A 27,186-nucleotide genomic window follows, 5' to 3' on the forward strand; every position below is an offset into this window, starting at 1 on the left:
ATCAGGAATTTTTTATTTTAGAAGTAGGAACAACATTATTCATTAATGTCAGAATAATCAATAAGTAGCAAAGACGGATTACCTTTGACATTAAAATCTAAGAATTATATGCAAAAGAATACATTATAGTGTACAGATTTTTTATTTATGAGAAATTAATTTTAAAGATTTTTGTTTTGACTTAATCTTTAAAATAACTAGCCTATAAGACTTTTAAGTTTTAATAATTACATCTTTTTATGTATTGAATAAATTGAAACTGACTCATCATTTATAATTTACCCCCTAATTCAATTAAAATGGTGCAATTAAAGTTTTCTTCTTAGAGGAATCACATTCTTTAGCTGCATAAATGTGTTGAGTTTTATTAAAAGTACAATTACTGTGTCCAAAATCTCATATCCATGGAAGTGTGCTTTCCATAACATGGAAAGAGAGTTTCCGAAGCACCTAGTTTCCAGCTTCTGAGGGAGTGAGCTTCCAAGAATATGTAGAAATTAATGGTAACCATGAAAATGAGTGTACCACGTAGACTAAAGTGTACCTTGAAGGCAGGGGGTGATAGCTTCCATTTAAATCTGCAAAGAATTAAACAAAAAACAATTATTGCAAGAACAGTTGTAACAGATCAAGTCTTTATTAGTCTTCAATATCAAATAAGAAGACAAAGCAGTGTCCTTCTCCATGACATCATACAAATTTTGACAACACAATTGAATCCCTGCATCCTTTAGTCATAACTCACAAGTCATCCCCCAATTGCCACCTTACCCGTTATACAGTTTTGTCTCTCAATTAAGGATAGTGCTTCATGGACAAATTTGAAATAGCAAAAAGCAGTAAAAGAAGGCGATTGAAATTCTACCAATTACAGGAACAAAAGCAATAAAATGGACTATACAGGTTATTAATGAAATGCTCCAGATATAGCTGTAGAATTTTCTAAGATACAAAGAACAAGTGAAATTGGTTTATAGAAGACTTAAATGGATCTGAAAGATCCAAACAAGATCCTATGTGGTTTTTCAAAACAAATTCTTTGAAGTATTATGAAAATTTTACAGACATAATTGACACACTTTAAATCCATATGGTGCACAAGGCATCTATGAGTGACATGAAAAGTTTACTGCGGAAGTTGGCATTCATGTATGTTAATGATAAAAGAGAAAAGTTTTCAGCCATTCATTATATATGAACCATAGTTCAAAAATCCAGTCACTCGTGGCAACATTTGCTTGGTCTTAACTCATACTTAGCCTTGTCAACTCAGTGATTTGGCTAAGTTTTGCTAACTTCTATTTTATATATAAAAATAATGTAAGTATATTATATAAATAAAATAATTGCACGTAACAGCAAAAAAATATCTATGATCATAAAAACATTAACATACAATAATTAGGTAACATCTAGTGATATAACTAATATCTAAGTACCGAAAAATATGAACTATGGAAAGTAAATCCATCATTTTTATGAGTCATCAAACTATTATATCAAGCAACACAATCAACTAATCAATATGATGTATAAACTTCACTTTCATAAAGAGAAACTTAGGCTGTAAAATCATGATATTGAAATCAAGATTTTCAACCAAAAAAAATCACAAAAACCTTTAGCAAATAATAGTAACTAGAATAGATAGAATACCATATCTTACTGAAAATTAACATGAGCATAGGTTTATGTACAAATAAAACAACTAACTCCATTTATATCATCATACTTTCTATATATGATGTTAACAATGTATAATTAAACCTAAAAAGTTGAATATATGAAGGTAGATATGTGCAGACGGGTCAACCAACTGGGTTTGCCTAGTAGGAGGGTTGAATAGGTTGACACAGATGAGTCACTGGGACAACCCACCAATTTTAAACTATGATATGAACCTTGAAGATGTCGTGCTTGAACATGCTTCAATGCCTCTCATCTAAGTGTCCTCCTAATAAAATGCTCGGACATGCATATGCCTTTTGGAATAGCCTGATGGATGCACACATGAGAACCTGTTTTTAGACCAGTCAACTTTTGGATTTAAATGGGTCCATATCACCAAGAACTGAACCGTGTCTTAACTAAGTCTGGGGATCAAGTCAATAGTCCATTATAGGTGACCCTGGTGGACAAATCCGCTATATTTTCCCACATAGCTACTTCATGATTTTGTGATTTATGACAGTTTTTTCACTAAATGAACTAAAACAAAGGAGCAAACATATCATGCACCTATTTTCTTCGTGGACTCAAACCAGAAAACAATCATCCAACCCTCAAAGGTTTGTATCATTAATATTCAGTGCCTCGCCCAGGAAGCATTAGAAATCTTTTGGCATTTATAAAACTATAATTATCAATCAAAATCTTCGTAAGACATTCTTCCAATCCATGTGCATGCACCACATGCACAAGTTCCAGGACTTTATAACTTGTGTTGGAAGTTCCATTAGGATCTACTAAAATATAGGCATTTTCTGGACTATGTGGCAAGACGCTCCTAATTTAAAGGCAAAAAGTGTAGGTTTATGCAGTTATATTGAGGGCTCAAAATTCTGAATCCCGACATTCTTTGTGAAAATCTCTGGGTTTTGGGCTTCAGCATAGAACCCTACCAGTTCCAAGACTTCAATATGTGTGTTAAGAGTTCCGTGAGGATCAACTAACAAGATAGAACCAGGAATGTCATAAATTCTACATTGAGACGCCGTGAGGTTTGGCATATAACCCTATTAGTCTATTGAAACACAGAATTGCCATCAGCTATGACAGATTTTCCTCTACAACTCGCAACAAGGAAAGCTAGACCATCTTACACATCAAGAATGCTAGGTGTCTGATTGTTTATCATATGGAGAAAATGATTATGATGATACCATACATTACACTCTTTTTGCTAAAGTACGGTTCATCAAAAGTCGCAATTAAAAGTTTGGTAACATGCACCTGAAAAACAGCAACCAAGAGTGGTTAGTTAAAAGTTTGGATTCTACTGAAATCTCTTTCTTTGCATTCAGTCCCCCTGAGCAGCATGGACCGGAACGCATTAGTTGCTTCAAGAAGTTTGCATTAATGAAGTTCTGATTGTAACGTCGCATAGCGCTGAGATATTTGATAGACGTTAACCAATTTTCAAGTGTTACCTGATCTTTTCATATATGAACTTATGCCTTACTGAAACAAGACATAACAATTAACATTGCACAATCATATGGGCAATCAAGCTCACATTCCATATCTCGATTTTGCACCATGATCGTTAAAAAAAATATCGACACAACAGTGAAAGACACTAAAGCATGACCCCAAATCCTCATCAATTTTGCTGACCTTTTAGAAATCCAATTGAAAATGAAGGAATACACTGATTGAAAAATCATAATTCAATGCAAAAGATAAGGATAGAGGTCTGAATTCAATGTCGGAGAAGCGTTATGGAGATCTGAATTGAACCTTTCACAGGAATGAACACGAGGCCGCTGCCAAGATTAAAATCGACCGATGGGTTATACAGCTGCAAAGATGTGTTGGACACGTTGTACTGGCTACTAAGAGCAGATAGATTATTTCCAGCCCGCAAAGGGTAAGTCAAGAACAACCCGTAGTCGCGCGATATTCCGGCATCCCCGCAGCTACAATTGATAACCACTTTGAGGTTAACGTTATTCGGGATACCCGTATAGTCGTAAGGATTCACGGCGCGCAACCATGCTGCAGATGTGAGATTCGAGTAGTAATCGGCAATCTTCCCATACGTGTCCCCCGACTGAATAGCGTAAACAAAGGTATGGCCGAGGAAGCTGCCGTTTATGCAGTCACAGCTGAAGGGAATCTTCAGTTCCTGACTATTGTCTATAAAATCACGACTCTGCAATCCATTGGTTTGCACAATATCGGATACGGTAACGCTCTGGAAGAGGGTGGAGGTGAGGTTGTCGAGAGTGTCGTTCTTCTTCACTGTGTAAGATCCGTAGGCAAGATTGCAAACTCTGCTGCAATGCGATAGAGCACCACCCACCCAAAAAACAAGCAGAATCCAGGGTACCCGCTTGAGGATTCCGATCCTAGACGTCTTTGGAAGGGAGAAATCCAGAAGAACAAAAACAACAGATACCCATCTGGGGATTTCCATCATGGTCATCAATCATCATAAAGAAGTCGAGAAACTCAGTGCAGTCTCAAGAAGAGACGCAGAAGACGGACATGCGCTCTCTTGGACGTAATTTGTTTTGGGTACCAAAATTTGGCGCAATTGGAAGGCAGAGAAGAAGGAGAGTTTCAGGAGAGAAAACTCAAAAAGGAAATGAAGAGACTCTGTTTGTTGTGTGGCAAATTGGGGTTTGGGGTTGTTGACTAAATGAGGGGTAGTGAGAGTCTGCCGACGTCATTTGCTTTGGAATGGTTATCGCCAATAATGACGCTAAGCAGGTTATATGTTTTCCCGGGCACTGCAGCAAACGTTTAGTGTTCGGGGTTAGAACGGCTACGTATCCCTGCAGTTAGCATTGGAGTCCGGTGCAGTTGTAAAAACTTAAATATTTTTTTTCTTCGTGAAACGGTGATGGTTAAAAAAAACAAACTGTCCTTCGTTAAAAAAAAAATGAACTTTTAACTTTTTAAAATTAAAACGTTCTTTTTTTGCACTAAGCTTTTTTTTTCAAGCTACTCACTATATTCCCTCCTAAACTTTCTGAGTCACCCTTTGACAATGCACTCTCTATTTTAACATGAGCTTCCTTTAATGACGTAACTTTTATCATCGTTTGTTACCATCGAAGCACCATTTGCCATCATTTGCTACTGTCAAAGCACCTGTTATCATCGTCTATTACCATTGAAGCACTCTTTATTATCGTTTGCTCCTAAAAAATAATTGAACTATGAGATAAATCAACATTTCTTCTATTGTTTATCATGATACCAAGATGCAAGCATCAAATTGAATAGACAAAAAATAACAATTTACAGTAGAGATAATGGTGACAGTGTCGAATTGAGCAGATAGAGAGCAACAATTTATAACAAATATTAGATCAGAGAGTAGTGATTTACAGTAAAAATCAGATCAGAGAATAGCGATTTAAAGTATAAATCAAAACAAAGATTAACGGTTTACAGTAAAAATCATATCAAAAAGTAACGATTTACAGTAAAAATCAGATCAGAGAGTAGCGATTTACAGTAGAGATCATATCAGAGAGTAACGATTTACAGTAGCAATCGGATTAAAGAGTAGTAGTATTTATTGAAAATCGTTACTCTCTTAACTGATTTACACTGTAAATCGCTACTCTCTGATCTAATTTCTATTGTAAATTGCTACTCTTTGATCTGATTTCTATTGTAAATTGATACTCTCTGATTTGATCTCTACTATAAATCGCTATTATCTGATCTGATCTCTACTGTAAATCGCTATTATCTGATCTGATCTCTACTGTAAATTGATACTCTCTGATCTGATTTGTATTGTAAATTGTTACTCTTTGATCTGATTTCGACTGTGAATCGTTACTCTCTGATTTGATATCTGTTGTAACGTGTTGCTTTCTGTCTACTCAGTTCGACGCTTGCACCCTGGTATAATGATGAACAATAAATAGAATATTGATTCCTCTGATAGTTCAACTATTTTTTCACGAGCAAACGACGATAAATGATGCTTCAACGATAATAAACGATGACAAATAGTGCTCTGACGACAGCATACGATGACAAATGGTGTGTCATCAAAGGGAGCTCCTGTTGCAGCAGATAGTGTGTTGTCAAAGGGTGATTCGCTGACAACATATGAGTTTACTACTTAGGGAAAAAATAAAATGTTTAAACTTTTTGAAGAGTTAAGATCATCATTCTTTTTTTGGATGAAAGACATTTTTGTCTTGTTTTTTTTAATCATCATTTTATGACGGGAATGACGAAAAAGGTACTTAAGTCTTTACCATTGCATCGAACTCCGACGCTAAATGATGCCAACACACATGAAGATACGTGACGCTCATTCAACCCCCAAAACACACACTGTAACAAACCTTGCATATTCGGGGGAGAACTCACAACACCCTCTCGTAATGGTGAAGATGATGAGTAGTTCTTTCTCCATTTGGAAACTCATAATCGTGGTTTTAAGGAACATATTCTAAAAATGTTTGGTAAATATAAAAATATATGTAAAATTTTTAAAAAGAAGATAATGTCAATATCCCATTTTGAATCACGTCAAAATCGCTTTAAAAGGGAAACTAATTGAATATGAAAAGTCATTATGGCTTTCATGAGATTTTCACATGCTATAATTTACCACAATAAATGTATGATAAATTAAATTTACTGTGAATATTCACAACTATGATCCTGATCCAAGTGAATTAGCCAACTTCATGCTATCCCATTATGGAAAATATATTTGCTAACCTCCTGGGTAAGGAACCCAAGTTGGAACTCACAGGAGAAGGTTGTTTTGACAAAGACCCGCCTCACCTTTGAGTTATTTTCAAAGACTTGCCTAACTTTTGAAAATAATTCGCAAAATCACGCCTAAACTAACTCTGACCTTTTTAACAATGGTCAGACCTTTGTTTGCTCAAGCTGAAAGATTGTTTTATCCTTTTGATGTTGAAGGATGATCACACCATCTTTCTGAATTTGCTCGGTAGAGTAAAAATACGAGTAATTGGCTCATGAATCATAATTTTTTTATGTAAAAATATAATTTTTTGATGGTTGAAAATTTTGTACATTATCGTAGTATGTTCCAGAAAATCTGACAAATAAGTCAGAAAACAAAAAAGATTAGGTTTTTTCACTAGAGGGTTTCTTATGCGCGACGTGCAGGCAGATTATCTCAAAATCACTAACGACTTTTTGTCTTTTCGTGATTCATGATGTCTCCATGTTAGACCACCTTCATAGCCAATCCAGTCTGTGAGCCATGTTGTTGCATTGAGTTTAAGGCTGTCTACGTACATGAATGGATATGCCCAAATAACAAGCAGTCGGGTTTGGGTTATGACTTATGCCTGGCCAAGAAACTAAAATCGCAAACTTGGCCGGTATAATTTAAAGGGTATTTAAAGCATATATTCACACTAGAAAAAATACTTACATAATATTCAGATCAGCTAGGTTGAGTCAGATATCCTGCAAAAATTATAACTCAGTACTTTTTTTTTATAGGCAAGCTGGGGTTAGGCTAGGGGTGTCAACCGGTCAAGTTTACCCGGACCTACCTGTACCAAACCCTATAGGGTCGGGGTATAATGATAAATAAGAAGACCCGATTAAGACCCGGGTATGGACCCAAAGATCCGGTTAATACATGGATCCGGGTATAGTTTGTAAAATTTCAGAGTTGCATTATTACTTGCAATTTTTCAATATAAAAATGACAGAAAATATTATGTTACCGAGTATGTTCCGGGTATGGTTCATATAGTTTTATGGGGTCCTGGTATTGTTTATCTTATGGTGAGTTCAATTAGACTCGAGTCTGACCTGATACCATACACAAAATCAGGGCCAGGTCTGGTTTCAACCTGGTCCGAACCAAACCCGACCCGTTGACACCCCCTAGGTTACGCCGGTTATAAAACCATACCATTGGGATTTGAACTTGCAACGTCCCAACACAAGCTGACGTGATAATTGACAGGCATGCAGCAGTCTATCTTCACAGTTTTCGTGGTCTTCATTTCATGAGATGAACGATCAGCAGAAGTGGAGCTGCATGCTAAGCATGATGCGGTGTATAAAAAATGAACTTCAGCATAAATGACCTTTTTGTTTGCTAGAGTAATAGCTGTCATGCATTGTAAAACCTCTGGGCATGACTAATAGTTGTCAGGTGCCTGGTGGGCTCCATAAGAACGTGAGCCCGGACCCCACCCAAAAGTTACCCACTTTGGCCATAAACTTTTTTTTTTTTTCTTTTAGAGGAGGATGGCGTTAGCCTGTTAGGTAACCCCCCAATTAGTTACACAACACACCATTGGGTTATGAACTTGCAACGTCCCAACACATGGTGACGTTAACTAACAGTTCCTACCATACAAGCGGAGCTCTCGTTGGTACTTTGTCATAAAAAAAAAAAGCGAGCCGCATCGTAAAGTAGCATAGATGAGAATTGGGCCATATTTTTCACCCAACATTTGGCACCATGGACCATTCCAGGTTAGTCTTGCAGCTAAAACACATCATGCATTATGTGAATCCAATTTGTTGCACAGCATCATGGCAGAACACCCTTGGTCGTGAAATGAGCCAAATTAGCGGAAAGTCATTCCCCAGCCTTACGTCAGTGACTGCCCCCATATTAATGAGGGACTCAATCATCCCCCATCACTTAAACACACCTTGGTGTGAGGGCGGATCAGGTGAAATGTGATTGCACACTTTTACCGTGCCCCACAGCTGACAACGTGCATCCCAAAGATGAAGGGTGATAAGGTGTAGCAACACACTAAAAGTGTGCATGCAGCACCTAATCCTCACTCCCTCAGTTGGGGGGGGGGGCGACTTGACTTTGCTTGCAAAGTAGTTTGCTGCCATTTAAGTTGTTCACCTGAAAGTGGGCTTCCTTCACACCATTTGAGGTGAAACAGATGCTCCCTTGAAAAATCCTTGTCGACATAACAGTCCATAAAATTTTAATTGAGGAGATGGTCCTACCCACAGATTATCTTTGCACATGAAAAGATGAGAGAGGCTTGTGTGTTCGCCCCCGAAAAAAAAATTCGTGTGTTCGGGTGTGTACCAAGTACTATCTTGGGACCCGCAATAATTCATATGCCAATGTTACCCATAATGATTTATAATAAAATAACATATAAAAAAGATAGATATGCGTTTGGCAGGCAAAAATGTTTTCCCGTAAGATAAATATGCATTTAACGAAAATGTCCTCCCGTAAATAGCTTTGCACATTTCCGTGAGTCCAGGTTTCTGCCTTGGTTTTTAGCTTGTGTTACAACACATTGCCACCTTCTCGTTCCTGCCATGTATTATAAAACATTTCTAGGTTTGTTCCTACCTCAATGGAGATAACTATAAATCGATCGATTGGTTCGATCATTGGTGGGTGTCATAGGGAGATTTGTCGGTCATCTCTTTTTACAATCTTCTCTTATCTTTTGTTTTCGTTAGGCAGTATAAAAAAAAGCAATGACGCACAAACATTCTAACAAGTGTCATTAAGGTGTCATGAGTACCTTTCCATGTCATCATGCTATTGTTGAAGAACATATGTCATCGTGAGTGCCATTAAGGCATTGTTTTGTTATTGCAGGTGAATGTTGACATTTCGATGGTTGGAAATTTGAAGATATTTGTAAGACGCTGAGACTTGTTGACAAGAATGCTTGGTTACATATGCGAGGAAGGGCCTCTACCCCATCCAGTATCGTTCATCCACTCAGTATGTGCAATATAACGCAAATCGTGGTTGTAGTAACATACTACCGATTTGTGAGATATTGTTTTGTTTGTTAATATCGATTTGTAAGCTATTATGTTGAATTGTCATATCAATGTGTAATATATTATGCGATATGTATATTGATTTGTAAGATATTATGTGTTTTTTAGTTTCGATTTGTAAGATATTTATAGTATGATTTTAAAATATGTGCGTGCAAAATTTACATTATTGTGCGCTTGTGGTGACGATTTGCGTATTCAAATCGCTGCTTATTTAGCGATTTCTATTAAAATTGTTTCATACTCACCATGGGTATTTACCCAATTTGCATATTATTGCCTTTACATTTTTTTCTTATTTTTTTTTGTAGTTGCATGCAATGCTTAACACTAAGCATCACACAATTAGCTCAGTTACATATCTGCAAAGCACATTTATATATGATAGGGCAGCAACCCATCAAGAGACAGCAGGGGCTCTGCCACCGCCTGACAAAAAGAGAGAGGCGGTATACTTGCAGACTCACCGACGAAGGGGATCTGGTCGTGGGTCGACTACGAAGAGAGGCTACCAAAATAGAAGGGCGATAAGGTTATTGGCGTGGGTCAAGAGAGATTTAAAAAAAATGACTTATATTTGCAAAACAGTCTCCTCTCCTCTATGCCCCAACAACCTGACAGAAAAAGGGGCCAGGGGCGCAACCCCTGCCTTCCTGTCAAAAGGAAAGGAAGAGAGGATGGGGCAGAGGGGTGTCACCCTCCTCCTCCGTCTGCTTGTCTGCCTGAAAAGGGAACATGCCCCTCTACTGTGAAAAGAGGAAACAGAGAGAGGGGTGGGCTCAATTGCCAGGGCGAGCCCGGCCCCAACCTCGACCGAGAGGGAGGTGGGCTGAGTTACCTGGTCGAGCTCGACCCTATCAAAACAAAGAGAGAGAGAGAGAGAGAGAGAGAGAGAGAGAGAGAGAGGAGCATGGAGGGCCTCCCCCTCCTCTGTCGAAAAGAAAGGACAGAGAGAGAGCGAGCAGGGAGGGGCAACACCCCTCCTGTTGAAATCAGGAGGCAGGGGTTGGGGTTACGCCGACACCGCCCCATGTGGCAGATGAATTCAATCCTAGTCCCCAAACTTGGCACAGGCCCCTGCTTACCACATGGGATACCACCACGGTGGTATAGAGAGAGACAAGTGAGCAGGAAAGAAGAAAAAGAGCAACGAAGGTGAGAGGGGACGAGAGAAAGGGCAGGAGTTGTGCTCATCCCCGTCCTCTGAGAGGAAAATAGGGAGCGGGGAAATGAGAGAGAGAGAGAGAGAGAAATAATGAAAATGAGAGGGGGCTCACCTGAGAGGTGGTTGGCGGGTGCATCGTCGATCCTGTTGGTGGTAGGAGAAAAGAGGAGACTCAGGGAGAGAGAAGGGAGCAACGAGGGTAGGTGATGCCAGCCGAGATTGGATGCCCGACGAGGTGGTGTCGGCGATGCTGTCGGAGAGGAAGGTGGTCGCCGAAAGGGAGAGAAGGGAGGACAGGCAACGGGGTGAGAGAAAGGGTGGGGGTGTGCGATAAATGAAACAAAAAGGGAAAGAAGGTGGCTTGCATTAGGGTTTTACGGGAAATTAGCGACGGATTAGCGGCGACAAATGTTTGTCTCAAAATCCATCGCCAATTAGTGACAAATTCACGACAGAAATTTTCTATCTCGCATCCATCGCTACGTTACGACGAAGCTTGAGACAAAACATTTCCATCGCTAACTAGCGACAGAGTTTGAGACAGATTTTTTCTGTCGCAAATTTCGTAACTAATTTCAATTTTAGTGACGACTAATTTTCTCTTGCTCTTCCATCGCAAAATTGTGATGGATTATTTCCGTCGCTACTTAACTTTTTCTTGTAATGAGCAAGACTTTCCAGTGCAACAGGTCTCTCAACCCCAAGCCGGTCTTACCATGTATTAAAAAAAAAAAGAAAACCCTCGTACCCTCAAAGGAGAATATGAACTAATTACTAAGAAAACCCAAAAAAGCATAACAATTGCGAAAACGTCAAGGATGCATAGTTCTAGAGACAAACCTTTCACAGGAATGAAGACGAGGCCCTCCCCAAGACTTGAACCAACCAAGGGATTATAATCTTGCAGCAGATGGAGAGACACGTTGTATTCACCACTAAGAGTTTATAAGTTCTCTCCTGACTGTAAAGGATAAGTCATGAACAACCCATAATTTCTTGATACTCTGGGATCTCCACAGTTACAATTCACAGTCACGTTGAGCCTTGCAGGGTATGGTATGTCAGTTTCAGAGTAGGAATTCGCTTATCGGAGAGCAGCAGCAGTGGTGAGGTTGGAGTAATGTTTGGCAATCTTCTCATAAGTATCTGCTTCATTAACATAGTAGCCAAAGGTATGGCGCAAGAGCCCATCTATGCACTCACAGCTGAAGGGTACCCTCGCACTGAAACCCTCAGGTACACGGTCAAGATTCTGCAGCCCATTGTACAGCTGAAGGTCACTCACAGAAACAGGGTCAAAGAGAGTTGCAGAGAGGTAGTTGAGTGTGTCATTCTCCTTCACTCTGTAGTACGCAACAGCAAGATCGCAGCCTCTTTCGCATTGTGATTCAGAGCTGGTGATGCAAAGAAGGAAAAGAAAGAACACCCATTTGGAGATTTGGAGCCTAGACATCTGTGAGGATGAGAATTTCAATTTGGGTAGAAGGGATATGTATGAGCTCCTATATAGAATCTATCTGTATCAGAATGGTTTAGCCCAATAAGAATGAAAACAAAACACATATACCCATGTGAGAGTTCTGTTCCTGGGCTTTTTGGGAAGTGACAGATTCAATTCAGTGTGAGGAATGGGGGAAGGTTGGGAGACACGAGCTCTCTTAGACACAAGTATTGTTTGGACATCAAAATTTGGTGCACTAGATGGAAGATTTGGACCATAAGATTCATTAGGGGGAAGAAATCTAATAGCAAGATGAAGAAGAGAGGGAGTTGATAGTGTTCTTGTGGTGGGAAAGGGAGAGCTCACAGAGGGATCTTAGACACAAATATTGTTTAGACTTCAAAAATCGCTGCACTAGATAGAAGATTTGGACCATAAGACTCATTAAGGGGAAGAGATCTAATAGCAAGATGAAGAAGAGAGGGAGTTAATAGTGTTTTTGTGGGGGAAGCGATTATTGTTTGGACGTCAAAATTTGGTGCACTAGATAGAAAATTTGGACCATATGACTCGTTAGGGGGAAGCTATCTAATAGCAAGATGAAGAAGAGAGGGAGTTAATAGTGTTTTTGTGGTGGGAAAGGGGGAGCTCACGGAGGGAAGATCAGGTGATAGTGTGCTGTTGCACCTGATCTGCAGCATGTTAGCTGTGGGTGCAATCAGAGATGATGAATGATCAGGTGCAACAGCACACTAAAAAGTATCCAATTACATTGCACCTGATCTGCTCTTAAACTTGCTATATCGCCGTATCTTAAAAGGAAAGTAGAGTTGACTTGTATTTCAAAAGAGCTCCGGTCAAATCCAATATCACAAAAAATGATTATACATATTTATCTTAAACCACAAACGTGTCGATCTTGGTGATCACACGCAGATAGCGCAGAATGACATGTTCTGCTTGTTAACATGATCACTGTACCAAAGAGCTGCACCAGGTCTATTGGAACCAGCATTTAATTACCGGACCACGCACACAGCCCACTCGACCTGTTCCTCTCTCGTAGAAAGGCTACGGATCGCAGCTCACAGGTATTCCGGTGGTGATGCTGGGTATTGATTACGTGGCACCAGGTTTGAAGCATAGGAATAAGGTGATATTCGAAGATGCAGCTCCAAACTGGCTTTTGGTGCAAAAAATAATAAACAGGGAAATTGCTCAATGATTGCAGCTGATGTCGCCCCAAAGCACGGCAAACGGAAAGGCAACCCTTAGCGCCCTGAGATGAGAGTGTGAATTATCTTTTTGGTAAAAAAACGGGTCAATTCTCCTAATTCACTTTTCTAGAAATCATATGAAATTTTTTATTAGCATTTAGGCTGCTTCTGATGTTAGATCAATAGTAAAAAAAGGAAGTTCTTATTAGAAATGAAGTAACTAACAATGATTTGGCAACAAGGCTCGGTTATCTTAACCAAGGGCGGGTCAGGTGCAATCAAGTTGCACACTTTAATGTGCTGCTGCATCTGACGTGCCCTACACTCAAAGTGTGCAATATTACTGCAGCAGATTTGCTGTCTTGGTTTGTCACTTAGCATGGGACAACCATGGTTTGAAACTCATAGGGCCATCCATTGTTGCAAGATGTAGCTGGCTATACTCCCCTGATGGCAAGGGGGGCCGTGGGAGATTTAAGAAGATGTTGCAAATGTACGGTGGGTAACAAGTAGGGGTGTCAACTGGTCCAGTTTACCGGATCCGATCTGAACCAAACCCTATATGGGGTCCGGGTATGGTGATAAATATTAAGACTCAGGTCTAGACACGAAGGTCCGATTAATACATGGACCCGGGTATAGTTTATGAAATTTTATACCAGATCCAGACTCAACCCGAGTTCTGATTAAGACCGGTAATTTTTAATGTAAAGATGATACAAAATATGGTTTTACAGGGTATGGTCCGGGTTCATGTAGTTCTTATCAGGTCCAGATATGTTTTGTTATAGTGAACCCGATTAGACCTGGGTCCAGATCCGATACCTTACCCGAATATCGGGTCCAAGTCTGGTTCTACCTGGGTCCCAACCAAACCAGATTCGTTGACACCCTTAGTGACAAGGTTTCTTTTCCTTTGGCTTAGTAAAATAATAATAATAATAATGACATCATAATGTTGCAATTGCCTTTTCTATTATAAAATTAGGGCACTCTCTAAGTGCCTAAGAAAAAGAAACTAAAATCTCTAATTAATATTTAATTATAATTTAAAACTAGGTAATACCCTTACAAGTTAGAAAAAGAGTATGTGAACAGTGTTCCCAAATAAAAAAGAATATGTAAACACATCAAAAGATTCACGTGTTTTGTAAATTGTTTTAATTATGAGAAAATTTCAACACACACCAAAAGTTTGGGCATTAATAAAAAATGCACTTAAGTTTTAAATTTTTTAAAAGGCACCTAAATTGCACAATTAATAAAAAACAAACTTTCATCCATTTAACCTAGGTTACCACTAACTCAAGATGAGTTAAGAGAGTTATTTTATTAGTTAACCCTTCAAGATTCCTTCCTTTTTTTTAGGTATGGTTTTAAAAATATAATGTTGAGGGTAAAATTGGTAATTTTACCTCACATTTAAGTAATAAACTCTTGAGCCTTTTTAATTAACAACGATATTTTTAAGAGAAATTTTAAATTTTTTCAAAACTTAAGTGTCTTTTTGATTAATGCTCAAACTCTGGGTGTCTTTTTAAATTTTTTCTTAGATTATATATATATATATATATATAAGTTGAGATTAAGCAAACATTTATACATATGCCTTTTAAAGTTCATTTACGATGGCTCGTTAGGACTTACCCATTTTTTTTCTTTCAAAGAACTTTCACTCAACGTCAATGAATAGGATTTTTTACCCAGAATTCAATTCCGTTTAGTTGCATTTTGTAAGCTAAAACCATATATTGATTTTTTGCTATCGTATCTGACAAATATCTGAATTTAATGGATATCTGAATCACATGTAAAAAAAATAGATCAAGTAATGCGAGTCCCTTTAGCCAACATCCGATTAGTCAGGTATGGTATTGGTCACATCAAAACTGAATCCGAACCGATTACATTTCTATTTATGAGACAAAAGAAACAAGATCGGTCTCCAAATGATTTTTTGGAGCGGATATCAAACCCGGATCCGATCCATTTGCTCCCCCATTTCATGTTACTGTGGCCGCAAGGTTTTTTTTCGACAGAGAAAACTGGGGTTAGGCAGTCCCCTACCAGTTATACAGCCATACCATTGGGATTCGAACTTGCAACATCTCACTAACTGCTCCTGCCAGACAAGCGGAGGCCCGTTGGTCTGTGGCGGCAAGCCTTGCTTCCGCATAACATAACCGAAATTCCCTGGGAGGCCACCGATTCTTGGGCGCCAAGTTTCTGCGAGAGAGAGAGGAATCATAATTCCCGGGAATTGCAGGAGCGTGTTTGGTAGACATGGATCGTCTCCTCAAGCTCGGCCGTTCGTGGTTCCCCTTGCTCTGTCAGGGAGCCCGCAACCTGTCCGTTTCACCACGCCCCAACGACCTCCAACGCCTTACCCTCATGAGTATGCTCCTCTCTTTATTTCTCTTTTCCTCCCATCTGGGATTCTATGGTTTCGGGCACTTTACTTTCTTGTTTTTATTCCTTATTCGAGTTTGGTTCTCGGTTGAATCCTTATTACTGATACACTCGTTGCGTTTCATTTCACCCCACCACTGTACTGAATCAGTTCACACTTTTTTTTTTCATTTGGGTCATGTTTCAGTTTCTTCGAGTTCTTGGATGATGATTTTTGATGTTTTATTAAGATGATATCTATTTGGTTACGGAAGGAAATTCTGTTCTCTGTTAGCCCTTTCTTCTGCTCCACTTTATGTTCTCCATTTCTTCTTTATTCGGTTTGGGGACAGTTTCCTCGAAATGAGTGCTGATAAGTAGTGCGTACTTTATCGGTTGGAACTTTTGATTAGGATTTTCAGTCGATAGATTCTATCCCGAGGAGCATTTGAGATGGAAAAAATGAAGAAATTAGATATGGTAAAGGAGGCTAATTTTTATTGACATGGTAAAAGTAAAACCCCAAGTGGGGAAACATCTGCCGCTTATTTTAGTACACTGCAAAGTGCAAAGAATATGAAAGGAGACAATGTTTAGTTACGGAGCTCAAGTACGAGCTTCAAGAAAGACGGCATTTTGCACTTCATATGAAACACTGATGTTTATTTTTGATGCTATACGTTGCTAAGGATTAGAATTGGATTGCTGCTTATAGCAAATACAATCCCCAATTGGAGATAACGTCTGTCAATTAAGATGAAAATCATCTCTGTTGCAGACAGACAATCCGTGAATTTCATTGTAGATTTGCAATGTGGGGTGATTACGGTTGGGTGCCACTCCCCTGCAATATCTTTGGGATATGTTTCTGTTAAAGGTTCCATGCATATGGTGCAACTAAGGCTCTGGATTTTTCTCAATGCCTCAGTACTAACCATTCAGGTTCTTGCACACTGAAGCTGCTGGAGGCAAATTTTTAGATACCTTCTTAAGAAGACATGTTTCCATGTCTTGCAAATTGGTTTTTTCTATGAGTTTTTTGCTTCTCATGGCATAGCCATTTTTAACTTCTAATATCACCATGACCACAGGGGTACTACTTTGTATGCATCAGGTGTATTTTTTCTTGGATGAGCTATTGGTGGAAGGGCTTTCTGCCTTACAAATTAGTCATACTTAGGATTTACTTCCTTTTCTAACTGGGATATAGGTTCTGATGCAGAATTTTCTGATTAAGATAACACGTCTGAGGCATATAAATCCATTTGTACTCAGGATTAGGCGGGTTGTCTGATATAGAAAATGCTCTTCAGACTTCAATTGCTCATATGACCATTGTTTAGTTCCCTGGTTTCAATTATTTTATATTGATTATGCTGCTGAGCTTTGAAAAATGTCCCTTTAGATGATTTTCCACGAACAGTTCTGAATGGTGCTAATGATGTTTTTCCATGAAAAATGTCCCCTTCTATTTTTATTTTCTTGTATATGAAGTACGTACAGGCTTTTGTTTATGCTGGTTTCTGACAAAGATTACTCTATTTAGTTTAGCCGTTTGTGCTCTTCATCTAGTACAGTGTTCTACAACTCTACAAGTCTAAGTTCCTGTTTGATTGTGTCAGTTTACTGATCTGAGGAGGATCTAAGATCCATGTATCTCAAGGTGTGTGAACTATTGGCCTGGCCACCCTAAGTTGGCCAGTAATCTGTGAATGTTACCTTCTTTTCCACTGAAAAGAGGTCTCAAATCCCTTGTGTGGATTTGATATCCCAACCTGAATTGCTCAGATCTCGGTGTGGGGCCTGCACATGGATCTCCTCTTTGATGCTTAATATGAGGCAATCATTTGGGGCCTAACTCTTTACAATGGTTGTATCATTTAATTGTACTTTTTCTTATGTATGTCTATAAGAGAAACCTACTCTTATTAAAAATGATTTACATATTAATGATGCTTCATATTTATTCTATTTCATTACTTTTTGTTCTGTTCTTTGCTAGTACTATTTTAAATAGCTCTTTCTCTGTAATCTTGATGGTAATTCTGTAAAATTGGCATTTGGGTTGAGTGTTTGCAGTGATAGTGCTCATCCTAAGGTTGATGTTTGGTACTCCTATTTGCGTAATGATTAAACAGTCTATAGGTCTTATATACTACCCATATTCACTTAAGAATTACTAACTTCATTCCTTTGATTAACAGGTGAGGCTGTTAAAGTGCATGAATATTGGAGATCACGGTCAGAATGGTTATTTGACTCGGCAAGAGTCTGTTCCATTTTGCCTGCTATTCTAGTTGGTTCTTTTATTGGAACATCTTTGCTAGAAACATCTTATGCTGATTCTCCAGGGTAAATGCTCATTTGGGTCTTGAGTTTGTATGCATGCACAACCTTTTGAAGCCTCAATTTATTTTCTTGTTGCTTTGTCCATTTGGTTATCCTTTTCTTATTTGTATTTTCATGAAATGCATAGAAACTATCCACTCAATAGTGATTTCTATTTTATGTTACTATAATACTTTCTCATTTTTAGTTATTCGGATATGAGTTCCCAAACTGGGGCGGCATCTGACTCATGGCCAGCTAATGGTGGGATGGAAAAAATTGTTCGACAAGAACGTGAAAGGCTGGAAGAACAACTGAGATATAAAGGCATGCAACGCGGTTCTTATCCATCATTTATTGTTGCAGCTAAAGGTCCACAGGTGCTATAATCTATTTTGATTCCATAATTAATTCCTCATTTGAGCTATAAAGGCATGCAACGTGGTTCTTATCCATCTTTTGTTGTTTCAGCTAAAGGTCCACAGGTGCTATAATCTATTTTGATTCCATAATTAATTTCTCCCAAAGGGCCCACTTCAGTGAATTGGGTCCATGCTAATTGACCAGACCAACCTGGACCTGATTTGCATTTGGATTTGGATGAGTCAGATTTCTCATCTCAAAATCCAAATTTGGTATGACATTTGTGAAAATTGAACAGTTGTATAGCGTCCCTTATTTGACAATGAAGGGTCTCAAATTCAAAGTTCAACACTTGCTATATGTATATGCTAGCCGAAGTGTGTTGAGTCAGGTTGGATTGTGCTTTATACAACACCAAATATATGGTTTACGAGCTTGAATCTGACCTGTTGATGGCCCTACTTGGCGATTCAATTGGTTCATTGGCATTGGATAACAAGAGAACCTATGTTTTATGCTAGGAAGTTAGTATGTTAGTTGCTACTTGTTGGTTATTATGGTATTAATGACTTAGGATTTTTGTTGGAATTAAGACATCCATTAGCGTTTTTTTTTAAATATATAACATGTATCAGAGGCCAACTCTGTAATATATAATTAAAAAATGAAAAACTTATTGTAGATTATGTATGCTTTCTTTTAAAGACAAAAAATTTAGTTAGTTATTTTGGATTTAATAGTATTATTGTTATAGTATGACAATTTTGAGTCCTAAAAGCCCTTTCTAGTTCACATACCATACATTTCCTAGTAACTTCTCGCTTGCTGCTTCAAATGGGCTTATATAAACCCTTTCTTCTATCTGCTTCACATGTTGTTTCTTGATTCCATGTCCCTCTTTGCTATAGCTAAACTTAATTTTTTTACATTTCAAAACTACAAGATTTTTTAGAGATTAAAATATATGACTTATTGTAGATTATGTATGCTTTCTTTTAAAGACAAAAAATTTAGTTAGTTTTTTTTGATTTAATAGTACTATTGTTATAGTGTGACCATTTTGAGTTCTAAAAGCCCTTCCTAGTTCATATACCATACATTTCCTAGTAACTTCTCGCTTGCTGCTTCAAATGGGCTTATAGAAACCCTTTCTTCTATCTGCTTCACATGTTGTTTCTTGATTCCATGTCCTTCTTTGCTATAACTAAACTTAATTTTTTTACATTGCAAAACTACAAGATTTTTTAGAGATTAAAATATATGACAGAGTATGATATACAATGATATTAATGTTGTTTTATGGAGACATGAAAAAGAAAAGGAGTTTTGTGTGGGTGGGTGTGGTGGTGGTGGTGTGTGTGTGTGTGTGTGGGGGGGGGTGTTGGTCTGCGTGTGCACACTTCTGATATAGCCTATACTACTTTCCACTGTATTTTTTCATGCCAACACTATTAAACAGATGTATGCATGTATTGCTACTAATCCTCTCAAGTCTCAACATGTTTCAGATTTCCATCAAATTCCGAATACCTCCAACTTGTGAATTATCATGCCTGATTATGGATCTTGTTTCTCATCTTGGACAAAAAGCTGATGAGAGTGAAGGAAGTACAGAAATGACATTGCGTGCTTGGAATAGGTAAAAGGGAATCCTTAATTTCTACTATCCCTTTCTTGTGTCTGTTTGGTTATCTCATATTTTGGTTATTCTGGTTCCCATTGCTCAAGAATCAGGATTTTATTTTACAGTCTGTAGTATGTTCATGAAATTTCATGCCTATATTCAGATGACCCTGCTTTAACCATGGCTTAGCTAGGTTATATTGGTTATGAGAACATCCGTCTAAGTATATCATGTTAAAGAGGAAGTATGAGTGTGCTGATGATTTTAATTGCGGAGTTATCATCTCATGATGCTTGTGGTGATGCGAAGGTTCTTCCAATGTCGATTGAAAAAGACCTGATAATTTGACAGAGAGATAAGAGAACCCAAAGTCAAATACCAAAGGTGTGCTTTATATGTATTTTCACCTAGCACCAACCCAGGAAGTGATTTATCTGAGATGAAGCCAACCTCTGCTTTAGAAATGAAATTAAGCCCATACATGAAAAACAGAGCATGAGTTGAGCACCTATTGTTCATTTTCAAGGAATGTGGCATGTACTTCACAACATTTTCATATGAAGAAAAAAAATTCACATCCTTGTCAGAAGTTTTTAAAGGCAAACCTTGTGAAAACTCCACTAAACTATGAAGAGCCTGATATGAAGCATTTCCCATTTTTAATATGCTTTTATAAGTCACGAAAGAGCAAGCTTCCTAAATTTGAGGGAATTTTCATAGTATCTTCATCAGCTAGAGTGTTTCCAGTGTTGTCTAAGTTTTGGTCTTCAGAAAACTCTGTTGGCTTATTTTCTCCGGGTGATTTGATTGTCTGTATCCATGAGATTGTAACTGTTCAAAATTTCTTCTCATGCAAAGTTGTTCGCTGTCTGTTCTTGTAATAATTAATAAGGTTTAGATACTTTTTCTGTCGGCAAGGGACTTTTTATGTTTCCAAATTGTGCGATTTTCTTACTATGTGTGCTCAACTGTCATTCAGTTTTTCCTCCAAAATAACTTTCAGTTTTGACTGGGATCTACTTCACAGTGTCTATATATATGATTTGTGTCTTGTCTTGCATAAGGCTTTATAAACTATAATTAATTTATCCTGGTTCCATCTGTCCATTTTTCAGTTCTGCTGGTCGTAAGCTTGCCTTAAATTTGCCGATGGACAAGCTCTCAGATAGATGTGACGAAAAGCTACATGTTGTCATAAATGAATCCCTCACTGGATCTAATAATGCTGTTAGTATCCAATCTTTACTGTGATTTGTTTGTTATATTGTAATTTAGCAGCACGTATGTGCTTTGGTTTCGCCATGCAATAACAAAGTTATTATTATGGCTGTATCAGAGCTGATATCTTTTCTCATTTCATGAAAATCTGAAGTGATCGGTCATTTTCCCCTCCCAGGAAATTGAGTTTGTAAAGCAAGGATCCTTCAGTACTGAGGAACTTGAAGCACTAGCAAGTGCATTAAAAATAGCCAGCAGCATTTCAGAGGGAAAGAAAGATTTGAAGGCAAGAAGCTTTTCAGAAAGAAGAGACATAACTAATAATGCAAAAACATCTATTGATAAAAAATCATTGGGTGCTCTAGAATCCATGGGGGTAAAGATTTTTGGACTTGATGGATCTAATGAAGTTCACAGATCCAATATGATATCATGGGACATCATTGCTGGATACGATGAACAAAAGCGGTTTGTACTTATAATGATTTTGGGACAATATATTTTCTTTTTGCTGGATATGATGAACACAGCTGTTTGTTCTTATAAGGAATTTCTGTCTCAAAATTTCCTTCCAGTGTGTCATCTTTTTCCTTCTTTTTTCTCCCATTGTTATATCTTGGTTAGGATTTGTTTTAAATTATACAACTAGTCTTCCATCAGTTGGAATAGAGATCATCTCAAAATTACTTTTCTTCTTTTTTTGATTTTTGTTTCTTTGTTGCTTCTTTTGTTGCTGTTTCACAATGATATTTGATGTATTAATATGCCCTCTTATGAACAGAACATATATTATTATCTATTGATTTAGTTGCAAAAGGGGCTAGGCTAGGGTTGGGGATATGTCAATTTCTCAGTGTATGAACCTGTGGCTTTATGAGCCTTCAACAAGAAGCTTTTCAGGATATCGTCTAAGATTTAAGCAAAAAATTCTAAACTATTGATTATGTAAGGTATTTTCACTGCTATGAACCTTGCTGCATTTTTCTTGCTTCATCATGTTTTCACCCTGCAACTCTGTGGTTGTGATTGGATTACATATCCATGTTTTGGTCAACCAAGTCCAAGGTGAACTGCTTTACTGGTTGTCTAGCCTAGGGTTTTTAAATTTTATTTTTTGTTTGCGATGTGATCCGTCCCAGTGTCAACAATATTTTGAAAATATCGTGATATTGTCAGCAAATTTGGGTCAGCTGATAATATCAGCAAAATACTCTATTGCTATAAATTAAAATATCGCAATATTATCACAATATTCTTGTGATATTTTTGAAAAAGTCTTATTTCTATATATTTAAGCCAAATTTCTGTATTTTAAAAACTTTTCAAAGTTATTTCCTTATATTTTTCGAAGAATACCTATTATTTTCGTATATCTCTTATTATTTTTATATTTTTAAAACTCCTAAGATTTTCTCGTGAAAAATCAATTATTGAAAATCTCTCCGAGAAAAACCGTTGCTGAGAAATTACCTTGAAGATATAGGTGGCTATGGTACATCTATGAAGGTCTTTTTTGTCTTAATATCCAGAACATCCATGTCTCACCAAGTAGGGTGTTACCATTGTTTCCTGCATGTGTGGCCCTTTGACTTTTCATTTGTTTTATATAGCCACTCTTTCTCTTTATGCCATATAAACATAGGTTATGGATATCCATGTAATAAAATGGTATACAAGAGCACACAAGTCACAATGTCACTATCTCTCAAGAACACAAGCCACACAAGGGCTCAAGAATCACTCACAAAGCCACTATGGCCAAGAACACACATCTCTAAGGGCAATCACTGTGTAAAAAATATTAATTTTATTAATAAGAAATAATGTGCACAAAGCCACTATGGCCAAGAACACACACCTCTAAGGGGACTCACTGTGTAAAAAATATTAATTTTATTAATAAGAAATAATGCACAAAATATGCAGTATGCACGCTTATAAAGTGACATAAGCCACATATATATACACACACACACACACAACTCAAAGAACTAGATGTTAGAGAGAAGCTGTTAGAGAGACAGTTCTAACAGCTAGCTCTCTAACGGCTACTAGAGCTAGCCATAAAAAATAAAGAAAATAACTAGCCTTTAGTACTCTCTAAGGGGTAGTAGTCATAGACATAAAAAACAAAAAAGGAAAAATAGGCAAAGAGAGAAGTAGTGCAGCCCCATGCTGACCTATGACATTGCCTACGACATAACCAACATGGCACCTAGAGTACACATTGCCTATGACAAAAAAAACACGTTGCTAACCTATACAAAAATACTAATATAATATTTTAGTACATATTAACATTTAACACATTCCCTCAAACTTATAGTGATATCATTGAAAGTTTGCCCAAAAGAAAATGAAACCGAGGTGACCGGTGAAAAAATTGGTCAATTGATACTTTGATGAAACATATAGAAGCATGATAGTTCTTTTTAAATACTTTTTGCGAACATAATGACAGTCTATCTCGATATGCATAGTTGACTCATGAAACATATGATTATTGGCAATATATATTGCACTCTTGTTATCATAAGGTAACTTGGAGGGAAAACTGTGTACTCCCCTATCTTTAAGTAACTGATTCAACCACACGATCTCTAAAGTTGTTGTCATCATGACTCTATACCCTGTTCATGAAAGTGAAACCTTTTGTTACTTTTTTACACTTTTATGAAATTAGAGTCACCTACAAAAACACAGAAGCCAGTGGTTGAGCGACTATTGTTTGCATCCCCCCAATTAGATTACAAAAAGGTAATCATTTTCAATGAGGATGATGATGATAAAAATAATCCTTTAGTAATTGTATTTGTAACATATCTAACAATTTTCATTACAATGCTCATGTGCATTATGGTAGGAGAATGTTGAAACTGACTAATAGAATGTACAACATGAAAAATATTAAGTCTAGTAATTGATAAACAAGTTAATGCTCTAATCATTTGTATGTAAGGAGTCAGATCCTCTAGAGAAACTCCATCATCAATCTTCATTTTAGAATTGATAACTTAAGGAGTGTCGACCCTTTTCTCATCTATAATTTTCGACCCGACCACTATCTCTGCTGCATATTTACTCTTTGGTAACAAATAATCACGCGGTGAGTAAGCTACTTCTATGCCTAAAAAGTATGTAAGATAATGGAGGTCAGTTATTTCAAAGTTATCCTTGAGAATAACTTTGATATCTTTAACCCCTGCTTATCTCCAATTGTGACTATCATATCATTCACATAAAGCAATAACATTACAATACCTACATTAGAAGACTTAGCAAATAAAGTGGTGTTAGTATAACAATTTACAACTCAAATTTATCGTAGCACTACTAAACCTATCATACTATGCCTTAGGTGCTTGCTTGATACCATATAATGCCTTCTGCAAGCGAAGAACCTTACCATGTGCTACCTCTAACCTGAGAGAGGATTCATATATACTTTTTCATTTAGGTTATTGTTTAAAAAGACATTTTTAACATCCATTTGGTAAATGGGCAAATTCTTAATTAAAGCAATTGTTATAAGAGTTCTAACAATAGTCATTTTAGCTACCGGGACAAAAATTTTCTCGTAATCTATTTTGTATTCTTGACTATACCCTTTGTCACACTAACCTAGCTTTATAGCATTCTAAGGTTCCATCACATTTGATTTTAACTTTATAGACTCATCTACATCCTATTGGCTTTTTTTTCGGTGGCAGATATTTAATTTTCCAAGTTTTGAATTTTCTAAGGCTTTTAATTCTAATTTCATTACTTCGATCCATTCAGGATGATCCTTGGCCTCTTTATATAAAGATGGTTTGAAGTAGGAGTGTATAGCCATAAGTCACGATTTATAGTTGAACCTAAAAGATTCATATAACACAAATCTACTAGGGGCTTTTGATATTCTAGAAGATCTGACACTAGGTTCTTCTACTTGGTTTTGAGAGTATTTTTCAAGAGCACACAATTGTTATTTATTGTTACCCGTAACTCATGGCAAGACATCATTAGATATAGCATAATTAGATGAGTAATGCTCCGGTGCTCTGGGAGTACCTACTCCTGCATACTAGAAATCATGGTTATAGGTTGTATCTTCTCAATTAAACCTTATGGATGTACTCAATGTGGTTTATTTGATATGAATCATGCTTTGGGTCATGTTTTTTGGACATAAAAATAAGATTTTTTAAGTCATAAAATTTTGATACATTGTGAGCCATTAATTTTTAAAGGTCTTAAAAAACATACATGTGTGCTATAGTCATATGATCCAAATCTTGTTTTCTACTAAATAATGCTTATAGATCATATCTATTGGGTCTCATCAACTAAAAAAGTTTAAAAAATTTGAAAATCTAAAGTTTCTATTAAGTGGGAATAGGTACTCCGGGAGAACCTTATCATTACCATAATTAGATATAGACTCATTTGAATTAAGCAAAGAATCATCATTAGACAAAGGTTCATCATTAGGTGTAACATCTCACCCATCATTAATAACACAAGTATCATCCATATCACATGATTTAGGCAATAAATCAAATAGGAAAGAGTACTCATTGTTTTGCTTAGATTCACTTTTATCAAATCCATTTTCATGTTAAAAAAACACATTCCTAGATATATAAAGTTTGTCATTCTTAATGTCATAACATCTATATCACTTCTGACTTTCACCATATCCCAAAAAGATGCAAGGAATAACTTTTAGAGAAAGTTTATCGATTCTATCAACCAAAGCATAGCATTTACAACAAAAAATTCTTAACCGTTTTTAATTCACCTGTTTATGTCTACTCTATTTATTAGCCACGACATAATTTTGGAGTGACCCATTCTTCATTCTTTTTACTTCTTTTCATATTCGACAACAACTTTGTTCATTTCCTCTCTTTGAAGAGCTACCTCCTTTCTATTGTTACTTTTGATGAGGACTAATTTGGGCTCCCTTTCAGTGCCATCGACTAGTCCCCACAAATCCATCCCCCATATGTGATGTTTCACAATGGATGCCCACATCACATAGTTGGTGTCGTTGATCTTGACTAGGATCACAACAATGGTCTTCTTGTCCTTCATGATGACAAGGAGAAGGAAATATAAGAGGGATAGAGTGAAGATGATAGAAGATGGATAAGGAGCACAACACACCATGAACACACGAGCCATGAGCACTTCGGGACATGAACCCGCACACAGAAGCCTCCCGATCACTTGAATCTCTTATAAGAATTTATGACATGCCAAGAGCTAAATGACTCTGATACCATGTAATAAAATGGTATACAAGAGCACAAAAGTCACAATGCCACTAGGTCAAAAGAACACAAGCCTCACAAAGGCTCAAGAATCACTCACAAAGCCACTATGGGCAAGAGCACACACACCTCTTAAGGGCACTCACAATGTAAAAAATATTAATTCTATCAATAAGAAATAATGCACAAAATATGCACGCTTACAAAGTGGCATAAGCCACATGTATATACAACTCAAAGAACTAGAAAGTGGCATAAGCCACTGTGAAAATATCTCAAAAATGAGATAAAGTGTGCGATAAGCACAACACCACCAATGTGCACAAATGCACAAGAACACTTAGAACAAATGTACACAAAGGTACAATAAAGAAACTCAAATGCACAAAGGCATACAAAATATAAAGAATTTTATTGAGAAGAATGGAGAACAAAAGCTCCAAGAAGTGCATTTTACAAAGGGGGAACTCCCCTATTTATAAGAGGAAAAGGAGCCTTGGAGGGGCTCCACTAGCTGTTGGAGCCCCTCCAACGGTTAGAATTCTAACCGTTGGAGAGGCTCAACAGCTAGTGTTGAGCCCTCCAAGGTTGACTTTGAGTCAACAATCAAAAAGACAAAAAAAGAATAGAAAAAAAAAGAAAAAGAAGAAAAGTAAAAAATACAAAAGAATTACAACATATTCATAATTATGAATATGCGCAAA

At 37.2% G+C, this 27,186-nt stretch overlaps 4 protein-coding genes across 5 annotated transcripts in view; 1 reads left to right on the forward strand and 3 right to left on the reverse strand.

The window, feature by feature from the left end:
* LOC149848100 (chitin elicitor receptor kinase 1-like) overlaps window positions 1-4,339 on the reverse strand; it is an 88,350-nt gene extending 84,011 nt beyond the window's left edge. Inside the window, exons 1-2 of one of the 2 annotated variants that reach the window (XM_090019079.1) lie at window positions 3,460-4,339; window positions 545-578 (exon numbers count right to left, since the gene is read on the reverse strand). In XM_090019079.1, coding sequence (XP_089875205.1) covers window positions 545-572 — 28 coding nt within the window. In that variant the 5' untranslated portion in view covers window positions 573-578; window positions 3,460-4,339. The remainder of the gene's footprint in view (window positions 1-544; window positions 579-3,459) is intronic. The other variant, XM_090019157.1, reaches the window with a different exon arrangement.
* On the reverse strand, window positions 3,422-4,138 carry LOC149848101 (chitin elicitor receptor kinase 1-like). Its single transcript, XM_090003263.1, has one exon. The coding sequence runs from the start codon at window positions 4,136-4,138 to the stop codon at window positions 3,422-3,424; it is 717 nt and encodes a 238-aa protein (XP_089859389.1).
* A 7,390-nt stretch (window positions 4,340-11,729) lies between the features above and the next one.
* On the reverse strand, window positions 11,730-12,098 carry LOC149848102 (chitin elicitor receptor kinase 1-like). The gene has a single exon (XM_090003278.1). It carries the CDS (start codon window positions 12,096-12,098, stop codon window positions 11,730-11,732), a length of 369 nt encoding a protein of 122 aa, XP_089859404.1.
* A 3,353-nt stretch (window positions 12,099-15,451) lies between these two features.
* The window catches only part of LOC149848103 (uncharacterized), a 45,986-nt gene continuing 34,251 nt past the window's right edge, over window positions 15,452-27,186 (forward strand). The window contains exons 1-6 of the mRNA XM_090010445.1: window positions 15,452-15,698; window positions 17,896-18,043; window positions 18,228-18,399; window positions 19,891-20,021; window positions 21,122-21,233; window positions 21,403-21,692. Coding sequence (XP_089866571.1) covers window positions 15,587-15,698; window positions 17,896-18,043; window positions 18,228-18,399; window positions 19,891-20,021; window positions 21,122-21,233; window positions 21,403-21,692 — 965 coding nt within the window. The 5' untranslated portion in view covers window positions 15,452-15,586. The remainder of the gene's footprint in view (window positions 15,699-17,895; window positions 18,044-18,227; window positions 18,400-19,890; window positions 20,022-21,121; window positions 21,234-21,402; window positions 21,693-27,186) is intronic.

Source organism: Nuphar pumila, chromosome 1 (genome assembly GCF_984573655.1).
Source record: "Nuphar pumila chromosome 1, dmNupPumi1.hap1.1, whole genome shotgun sequence".
Classification (NCBI taxonomy): Eukaryota; Viridiplantae; Streptophyta; class Magnoliopsida; order Nymphaeales; family Nymphaeaceae; genus Nuphar; species Nuphar pumila.